Source organism: Condylura cristata, unplaced genomic scaffold (assembly GCF_000260355.1).
Source record: "Condylura cristata isolate star-nosed mole 26May11 unplaced genomic scaffold, ConCri1.0 scaffold00027, whole genome shotgun sequence".
NCBI classification, from domain to species: domain Eukaryota; kingdom Metazoa; phylum Chordata; class Mammalia; order Eulipotyphla; family Talpidae; genus Condylura; species Condylura cristata.
In genome coordinates, this window is record NW_004567128.1 from 3,285,306 (window position 1) to 3,295,651 (window position 10,346).

Genomic DNA, 10,346 nt, shown 5'->3' on the forward strand with positions numbered 1-10,346 from the left:
AGCGTCATCTGCTACATCCACTGTGATGTTGCTTTAAAAATTCATTTTATGTTTGGGGCCTCCCTGGTGGCACAACGGGTTAAGTCTCAGCACTATGAGCTATCTGCAGCCGTTTCAGTTCGAGTTCAATTCCAGCCCCGGGGGGTGACCCACATGGCGTGGCAGACCTCCCGTCTCATCCACTGCTCCCCTCAGCAGTGTACTTTGTCAGTAGGCCTGTTCTGCTCCCCACTCTGTCCCTGGTGAAGCCTCCCACCCCCACACCACTGGCCTACACCCCAGCTCTGTATGTGTAAAGAAATAAATCTGTAAAAAAATAAAAATTCGTTTTATGCTATATAACATAACAGTGTATTTCACCAGCTTTTCACGTCAAGACCTATTGCTCTTCCAAGTCCTCTTTAAAGGGGAGTCTGGGATTCTACCACTGGTGGCTTCCCAGCTTGAACCTTTCTCCCCCACATGGGTGGACTGTCATCTAGTCCTGGCCATCTGCATTATTTCATAGCGCTAAACACACAGCTAGAACAGTTTTACCTGGAGAGAATGTTTACTAGGACATAAAGATGGGCCCACCTGCTGGGAATTTCTGTCCTCTCCTGAAGCCTGGGGAGATTCAGAGTGGCTAAAAGCTTTTCTTAGGCTACTTGGCACTGACAGCAGCAGGAGGCTCTTTCGGGGGGACTCGGAAGACTGCCAGCTGAGGTCAGGGCCTGCAGATAAGCTCCAAGGGGCAGGCAAAGGTCAGAGCACTGGATACCCGCACCGCAACTGCCACGAGGGAGCTGATCTCAAGCCAAGCTCTGAGAACAGGAGTCCGGGTTTGTGAGGCCCAGCCAGAGGGCTGAATCCTGATCTGACTCTCAATTCACTGGATGGACACTCAGCCCAGAATAAACACACACATGACGTCCAGCGACGCTGGTCTCTTCCCTAACTTGCCTCACTCTCGCCATCTGTTCTGCGCATCCTCACAATGATATCCGCATGTCTGTTCCAAGATTGCAAAGTCTTGAAGATAACAACACCGGAAGGGGAGGGAGCGGGGATGTGCGGACTGTAGGGTGAAGGAGGGAGTCAGACTTCCAGCAGCTGACCTGCAGTGCACACAGGTGTTGGCGAAGACCGGTGACGCAGCGACACCGTCTAATGTCATAGACCAATGTTACTTCAGTTAAAAACCTTTTCTGAACTGGCAGAGGGCCAGTTTAAAAACAAATGATCTGCAGCGCACGAGGTTTGAAACAGCTTGGTAATGTTTGTTCCCATTAGTCATCATAGTGCTACGACCATAGACATCCTCTCTGGTGGGAGTCGAATATGGATCTAAAATCTGGTGACTTCGGTTCTGAATACAGGCTTGTACCCTGCCACAGAAATGATGCATGCACGGGGGTGTGGCACCACTTTGGAGGGTTCAGCCAAGCTTGTTCTTGAGGGGAGGGCAGGCAGCATTGTCTCTAGTCTTCGTGCCACATCTGCTACTTCTTCCTGTCCTGGATTTCCCTAACAGCAGAGAGCCCTGTGCTTAGGAGAACTACCCGGCTTCTGAGATGTCTCCAGGACACTGGGTTCCCAGTTGGGCAGGACCCTGCATTGTTAACACAGTGCCTTGCATAAAGTAGATTTCTAAGAGTGTTTGTTGAATGACTACATGAGCATATACTTCTTTTTTATGAAGATAAATCTCAGCATGCCTTTAACTTATAAATTCATAAATTAATCTAACATAGCATTGCTGAGCAATGGGCGAACTTCGTTTTTTCCCCTGAAGGTGATCCCACTCAAATAATAAATTTCTTTGTAATATTTGGAATGTTTTCTTATAAAAGCTCTAAATAGCAGAATAGGAAAACACTGCCATGCCAAGAATCCTTGAACTTTAAAGGAAATTAAGCAAGATGCAAATGCACATTAGGCTGAGTACCTTTGTGGTAACTGGACATGAGAACTTGAAGATGATTGGTCTAAATGGCCTATCTGATCTCTGCTTCCTCATCCATGAAAAGGGAACACTTAGACATCCTTTCACGTTCATAGGCAGGGTGGAGTGACGTAATAGATAACATCTGGCACACATGACAAAAGGCAGCCATTATAGAAACAGTCCACATGTCCTCAAACAGATGAGTACATCAAGATATGGTCTATGTACATAATGGAATACTACTCAGTGGTGAAAAAGATGAACTCACACCTTTGCAACAATATGGATAGAACTGGAAGGGACGATGCTCAGAAAAGTAAGTCAGAAAGAGGAAGATAAATACAGAGTGTTGTCACTTATGGGGGGGGGGGATAGAGAAACCAAACAAGCCTCGAAAACTGACCACAGATTTGAGGCATTGGAGCTCAAGGGGAGTTATGTAGCAGAGGAAGGTGAAAACAGGAGGTGGAAGAGCACACCAGACTCTGATTAAGACTACCAGAAGGGGTTGGGGTGGGGTGCAAGCGAAGCAGGGGGCCAGGGGAGGATTACTGAGGCTTGGCTGGTGGTAACAGACAATCGTAGACCTGTAAGCTTATACTCCGAACACATACACTGCGACGTAGATCAGCATTACCCAATAAATGTAACTTCGATAAAACCAAACCAAACCACCAATGACAGGCCGGTGGCACCTCCATGTAGCCCTACATTTCCCACCTTAACAAAAAGAGGTGATTTGCCAAGATTTGCATGTAAAACCAAGCATCCCATTTTTGCCCTAATTAACTCGATAATTGAGCATCTGGATTTACCCAGTGTGTTTGCACGTGTAATTGGCTATGTTTCATTACTAAAGACACCTGTCTTACTCAATCATTGTCTCAAATGGAAGCCAACCAAACACTATGGATCATGATTTCAAAGGACATGGGCCTCGCTTCATACTGAATAAACTTCTACATTCATAACATAACATTAGCCGAAGCAAAGGTCCCAGCCTCAGTCTGAAGCAGGTAATTCCCAGTGATTTGAGAGCAGAAATTCCCATGCTTAAGGAAATTCCTCTTGGAATAAAGGGACACTTGATACTTTAAAGTCATATTCCCAAGAACACCTTGTCAGCTTGGCAGCCCAGAGGTATTTCTTCTCTTGCAGGAACCCCTCGAGAGACTTGCCTCACTAAGTCCTTTTAGACCCCCACCTGCTGGGCCGAGCCCACGGCCTCCTCACAGTCCACCCTCCCTTTGGCATGGATCTCGGAAGACAAACCAGTATCTGGCTCCAGTTCCAGGCTTCCCGTGCAGCTGGCATGGAGCACCAAGGGGCATCTGGATTGGCAGAACGTGCAAGGGTCTCTGGGGCTAGGGCTCAACTACCGAGCCTAGGACAAGGGCACCCTTCCTGGCTGTGCCCGGAGAGATAAATGATCTCTGTGCTGCCTGAACTGGGGTTCACACCCAAGGGGACAGAAGTTCAGAGACATTGTTTTGGTCCTGGGGTTCTGTGTCCCTGGGGTGTCCATACTATTGTTTTTGTGCCTGTCAATCTCTGGCAGGGGTCTTCTCCTGAGTGCGGTGCTTGCCTGTCAAGAGCATGTGGCTTTGAAGTGGGCATTATAAAAGCAGAACTCTGAAACGTTTCCTCCCAAAAAAAATCCTGGGGCAAAGAGAAGAGACAGAATAGGAGCCCTGGAAGTTTGGGAGGCTACCAAAGGCAGCTACTCCAGGGAGAACTTTCTTTTAGCTCCTTTGCTTTAGTTCATTATTTATTCATGCATTCATTGATTCTTTCATTCGTGTATGTAGCAAAGATAATGGAGCGCAAATTGAGTGCCAGGCATTGTCTTATACAAGGACACGCAAGGACAATAGTACATCATTATCACAGTGAAGAATATTTAGATAAGTTGGTCAGAGAAGATTTCTTCGAGGATGTTCCACTGAAATAGATACCAAGATTCAAGGTGATGACAATAACCTAAGAGATGAGAATGAGCTGGTGTGGCAAGAGGTGGAGAAAGACCATTTCAGGAAGAGGTAACAGCCAGCACCAAATGCAGAACGGAAAGCAGGCCAGATGTCTGGTGTGCGGTGGGAGAGGGGAAAAATGGTTCAAGGGCAGAGAGGCTAGCTGGAGTCAGAACACGCCATGTGTACGCAGTGCTGAAGACTGGGTCTCATTCAGAGTTAACGGGAAGTCGCCCACTTGCTGTGTCACATGCTTATGAAGGCCATGCTCGAGCTGTTTGATGCATGGGTTGGACAGGGCGAGTCTCAGAGAGAGCGGTCTGGGTCTGTTTGCACGGGCTAGGTGAGACCCAGGGGCCAGCCGGTGTGCGGAGGTGGGAGCAGACAAAGGGAAAGTGGACAGGTGCAGGACGGTTAGAAAGTGGGCAGAACAAAGACCTTCTGGCCAGCCTTGCCTCGAACGCGTAGGTGCGCACGTGCAGAGGCTGACAGTCACACTGCTCGGGGTTCCCGCCGGCGGGCTCCGGACCGGCCTGCAGCACCGGCCCAGCCCCTGCTGACATCGTACAGGTAGGTCAAACTTGGCACGTGGGGGTATTCACACCGTGGGAACCGGGGCGCGCCAAGTCGGGACTCAACAAAGCAGAGGGGTGGGAGGAGAGGGAAAGAAGGCAACGGCTCCAGCTGCCGCGAAGTTTGGGCGTGAAAGTGGCGCCGAGAAGCTCTTGACGCCCTTCCGAAACACCCTGTGCTAGAGGAGAAGCAAACCGAGAGGCAACTGGCCCTTCTATGTCTCCTTCGGGGACTTCAAGGGAAGCGGGCACTTGGCTTCTGATGCAGCAATGTAACTGGTTGATTTAGTCAACTGGAAGGACAAAGGCATGACCTGCGCTAGACGCCGCTTGCAGAGACACTGCCGGGTCACTCCACCCTGGCCTCAGGGTTCAGCAGTAGGCACTGGGGGGCTCCGAAAACGCGGGAGCTGGCCCACCTTTAAACCAGCCTCTAAGGTGGCGCCAGTTCAAGCGAACATGTGACTAGCAAAGCTCTTCTTGCTTCCATTCGCTCTTTCAAGGTCTTCCCCAGGGCTCCCTCCTATGCCCAAGAATCACCATTCGGGGTGGGCTTTCGTATGTTCCAACTTGCCTGGGAGAGCCTTGGTTTCTGTTACAGTCTCGACGTGACTGTCTGCAGTCCCCCCTCATTCCCGTAAGTGTCCTGCTTGCTCAATTAGCCGTGGAAAAATCCCAAGTGAGACCGCGTCGACTGAAAACAGCGGTTCAAGGATGAGGTCAAGAAACCGGCCGGTTCCCTGACTCTTCTCTCTCTTGCACAGTTTATATCATGGAAAAACAACATGTAGGGAGAATATTCATCCCCAAGCCATCCTGGGGATGATTTCCAGAAACAGTTCAAGAGAAAAGCTAGCTTAAAGGGTGGCAGCGCACAGACAGGGGCAGGGGAGCACTGAGCGAGTCAGCTAGGAATGCTGGGTGATGCTGTAGTCTGGCAAGTGGGGGCTGGGTCTCTTCTAAAAGGCGTTTGTCCCAGAACAAGCAAATGCAAATTGCACTAAAGCCTTTGTGTGTTATTCTTCCTGGATGTATTTGCATTTAAAAAAGATTTCTTCTATTTATTTATGCATAGGAGAGCTGGGATACAGGCCATAGTGTGGGAGTTGAGAGGACTCACCAGACACAGAGTGGGGAGCAGAACTGGTGGATCCTGAGATACACTGCACGGGGCGGCAGTGGGCCGGTCAGGAGAGGTCTGCTCTGTCTTGCGGGTCAGCTCCCTGGCTGGGATCGAACTCCTGCTGCGGTGACTCGGGGATAGCTTCACAGTGCTGAGACTTAACCCAGTGTGCATCTGAACGTTCCTTCAGCCACCAACTTTCAGATCTGGGCAGCTAACTGATGGCCCTTCTACCGCGGCATTCTAAATCACAGTGGACAGGAAGGTGCTGCTTCTACCACCTTCAAAGCTAAAACACTAGAGGCGTGACCTACAGCTACGCCATTATGACCCTCGGTAACTGGCAAACACAGCCCTGGGGTGGGAGGTCTGCTCAGACAGTTGAGAACAATACCCAAAATGTTTATTTCAAACTGTAGTAAGCAGGCTGTTTCGATTTTGAGCCTCGGTATATTTTGGAATGGCAATCTGTTCTCTCTTATCCTTCCAGGCATTTCTAATGTGGACGCTGAAGAGACAATTCCTTGTCCTTTTAAACGCGATCCTAATTTCCAGACTCCTGGGGGCTCGATGGTTTCCTAAAACCCTGCCCTGTGATGTCACACAGGATGATGCAATGGCCCAGGTGATTGTGGACTGCACAGACAAGCATTTGACAGAAATCCCTGGAGGCATTCCCGCCAACGCCACCAACCTCACCCTCACCATTAACCACATACAGGGCATCTCTCCGGCCTCCTTCCACAAGCTGGGCCAGCTGGTGGAGGTGGACTTCAGATGCAACTGTGTACCTATTCGCTTGGGGCCAAAAGACCACGTGTGCACCAGAAGGCTGCAGATTCAACCTCAAAGCTTTAGTGGACTCAGTTATTTAAAATCCCTTTACCTGGATGGAAACCAGCTTCTAGAAATACCTCAGGGTCTTCCTCCCAGCCTACAGTTGCTGAGCCTTGAGGCTAATAGTATCTTTGTGATCACAAAAGAGAATCTCACAGAACTGGTCAACATAGAGCAACTGTACCTGGGCCAAAACTGTTACTTTCGCAACCCTTGTAACGTTTCCTATTTCATCGACAACGATGCTTTTCTAAATATGAGGCAGTTAAAAGTGCTCTCCCTAAAAGATAACAATATCACATTTGTCCCCAAGGTTTTGCCGTCTACTTTAACTGACCTCTATCTTTACAACAACATTATTGCATCTATCCGAGAAGATGATTTTAGCAACCTCAACCACCTGCAATTTCTTGACTTAAGTGGAAACTGCCCTCGTTGCTATAACGCACCATACCCTTGCACACCCTGTGAAGATAATTCTCCCCTAAAGATCCACAGGAATGCCTTTGATGCACTGACGGAATTACAAGTATTACGTCTGCATAGTAACTCTCTCCAGTATGTGCCCCAAGACTGGTTTAAAAACCTTAAAAAACTGAAGGAACTAGATCTATCCCAAAATTTCCTGGCCAAAGAAATCGGAGATGCCAAATTTCTGCATCTTCTTCACAACCTTGTCCATTTGGATCTGTCTTTCAATTATGAACTTCAGGTCTATCATTCAACTATAAATCTCTCTGATGCGTTTTCTTCACTGAAAAATCTGAAAGTTTTGCGGATCAAAGGGTATGTCTTTAAGGACCTGAACAGCCATAACCTTTCCCCGTTAAGGCATCTTTCCAATCTTGAAGTTCTTGATCTCGGCACTAACTTTATCAAAATTGCTGATCTCAGCCTGTTTAACCAATTTAAAACATTGAAAGTCATTGACCTTTCAATGAACAAAATATCCCCTTCAGGAGATTCAAGTGAAGCTGGCTTCTGCTCTAATACCAGAACTTCTGTAGAAGGTGGTGGGGTTCAGGTCTTTGAAGCACTACATTATTTCAAGTATGATGAGTATGCAAGGAGTTGCAGGTACAAAACCCAAAAGACTCCTTCTTTCTTACCTCTCGATGGAGACTGTTACCTGTACGGGAAAACCTTGGATTTAAGTAGAAATAATATATTTTTTATCAAATCCTCTGATTTTAAGCATCTTTCTTTCCTCAAATGCTTAAACTTGTCGGGAAATAGCATTGGCCAAGCTCTTAATGGCAGTGAATTTCGGCCCTTAGCACAGTTGAAATATTTGGACTTCTCCAATAACAAGCTTGATTTACTCTACTCAACAGCATTTGAGGAGCTACACAATCTGGAAGTTCTAGATATAAGTAGCAACAGCCACTATTTTCAGTTAGAAGGAATTACTCACATGCTAAACTTTACCAAGAACCTAAAGTTTCTGAAGAAACTGATGATGAACAACAACGGCATCTCTACATCCACCAGCAGGACCATGGAGAGCAAATCTCTTCGTGTTCTGGAGTTCAGAGGAAATCACCTGGATGTCTTATGGAGAGATGGTGATAGTAGATACTTAGGGTTCTTCAAGAATCTGCTGACACTAGAGGAACTAGACATCTCTGAAAATTCCCTGAGCTTTTTGCCTCCTGGAGTTTTTGATGGGATGCCTCCAAATCTAACAACTCTCTGCTTGGCCAAGAACAGGCTCAAGTCCTTCAACTGGGGAAGACTCCACTATCTGAAGAATCTAGAAACTTTGGACCTCAGTCAAAACCAGCTGAAGACTGTCCCTGAGAGATTATCCAACTGTTCCATGAGCCTCAAGAAATTAATTCTTCGGAAAAATCAAATCAGATATCTAACAAAACATTTTCTGCAAGATGCTTTCCAGTTGCGGTATCTGGATCTCAGCTCAAATAAAATCCAGGTTATCCAAAAGACCAGTTTTCCAGAAAGTGTCCTCAACAATCTGGAGATGTTGCTTTTGCATCATAATCGGTTTCTGTGCACCTGTGATGCCGTGTGGTTTGTCTGGTGGGTTAACCATACGGAGGTGACTATCCCTAACTTGGCCACGGATGTGACTTGTGCAGGTCCTGGCGCACACAGGGGCCAGAGTGTGGTTTCTTTGGATCTGTACACCTGTGAGTTAGATCTCACTAACTTGATTCTGTTCTCACTGTCCATGTCAGCAGCTCTCTTTCTGATGGTGGTGATGACAGCCAACCACCTCTACTTCTGGGATGTGTGGTACAGTTACCATTTTTGTAAGGCCAAAATAAAGGGCTACCAACGGGTATTACTGGATTCGTGCTATGATGCTTTCATTGTGTATGACACCAAAGACCCGTGGGTGACAGAGTGGGTTCTGGATGAACTGGTGGCCAAACTGGAAGACCCAAGGGAGAAACATTTTAATCTATGTCTCGAGGAAAGGGACTGGTTACCAGGGCAGCCAGTACTGGAAAACCTCACCCAGAGCATACAGCTTAGCAAAAAGACGGTGTTTGTAATGACGGACAAGTACGCCAGGTCTCAGAACTTTAAGATCGCATTCTACTTGTCCCATCAGAGGCTCATGGATGAAAAAGTGGACGTCATTATCTTGATCTTCCTCGAGAAGCCTTGTCAGAAGTCCAAGTTTCTCCAGCTCCGAAAGAGACTCTGTGGAAGTTCTGTCCTCGAGTGGCCAACAAACCCGCAGGCCCACCCGTACTTCTGGCAGTGTCTGAAAAATGCCTTGGCCACAGACAGCCACGTGACGTACAGTCAGTTGTTCAAAGAAACAATCTAGCCCTTCTTTGCAAACGGTGACTCCCCAACTCGTCAAGGAGGAGCGCGGCTGCTGAGATGTTCTCATAAATGTCTTACCAAGAGTCTTCAAATTCTCCAAGCCCTGGGAGCGCCTGTGTCAGTGAAGAGTCATCGAGGTATATGACGAAGGTGCCAGAAGGGAGGTGCGCAGAGTGTTACGTACCCTTTCTTACTTCTGCCTCTAGCTGCGCTTGATGGCGCCCCTTCTGCACCCACACAAAATACTGTCGGGCAAAAGGCGTCAAGGCACAGGCGTGGGGCTGTGATTTCCTGTATTATGACAACCAACTGGCGACGGGATGGCAGGTCCGAGAACTGCACCCCGGCCCTTCAGACGTGCTAGTTTGCAGAGAAGTCGGGTAAGAAATGCTCAGCACCTGTGTCTGTAACATAAACATGTGCATGCATCCAAAATTAAGCAGAGTTCATTACTGAAAAAAAAGCTGTTAACTCCTCAACCAGTTGCTTTAGCACCACCAGGCAGCCCTCTGTGTAGACGATGTGGCGACGCCGGCAGGCGGGCAGGTGGCTGCTGCGCGGGCGTCCCTTGCCCTACTCGCTTGGGCCTGCCGTTGGGCTCCACGGGGAAGCAGTGGGAGACACCAGGAGCGCTGATGGGCTGTCCACTCACAGGTGCGAAGGAGGGGCAGGAAGCTGCCCCCTGAAGGGGTGCTGTTTGCCGTGGCCAGTCACTTACCTGCTTTGATATCACTATGGACTGAGTATGTGGCACATGCTGAAATCCTAATCCCCGATGCGATGGTATTGGGGATGATGGTGGGCCTCGGCGGTGAGGAGGTCACAGAGTGGCGCCCCATGATGGGACTGCTGTCCGAGGAAGAGGCCCGAGAGCAAGTTGGCTGTTCCCCTCCCCCATGTGCGAAAGCAAAGAGAAGTGGCAGTGGCCCTGCAGGCCTGAGGCCTCCCCAGGCCAGACAGCGCTGGCTCCAGCTCCCGGCAGAAAGCACGGCTGTTCGAGTCGCTTTGTCTATGGTATTTTGTCATAGCGGCCCCAGCTGATAAAAGTAAAACCGCCGAGGACACGATCTTTCCACCTGCTTGGCTCACTAATGTGGTCTGTGTGGAATTGTCTGCAG

General features: G+C 48.5%; 1 protein-coding gene across 1 annotated transcript; it reads left to right on the forward strand.

Moving 5' to 3' along the window:
* Positions 1-6,082: 6,082 nt before the first annotated feature.
* TLR7 (toll-like receptor 7) lies at positions 6,083-9,237 on the forward strand. Its single transcript, XM_004689851.2, has one exon. The coding sequence runs from the start codon at positions 6,092-6,094 to the stop codon at positions 9,227-9,229; it is 3,138 nt and encodes a 1,045-aa protein (XP_004689908.1). The 5' UTR covers positions 6,083-6,091; the 3' UTR covers positions 9,230-9,237.
* Positions 9,238-10,346: the final 1,109 nt, after the last annotated feature.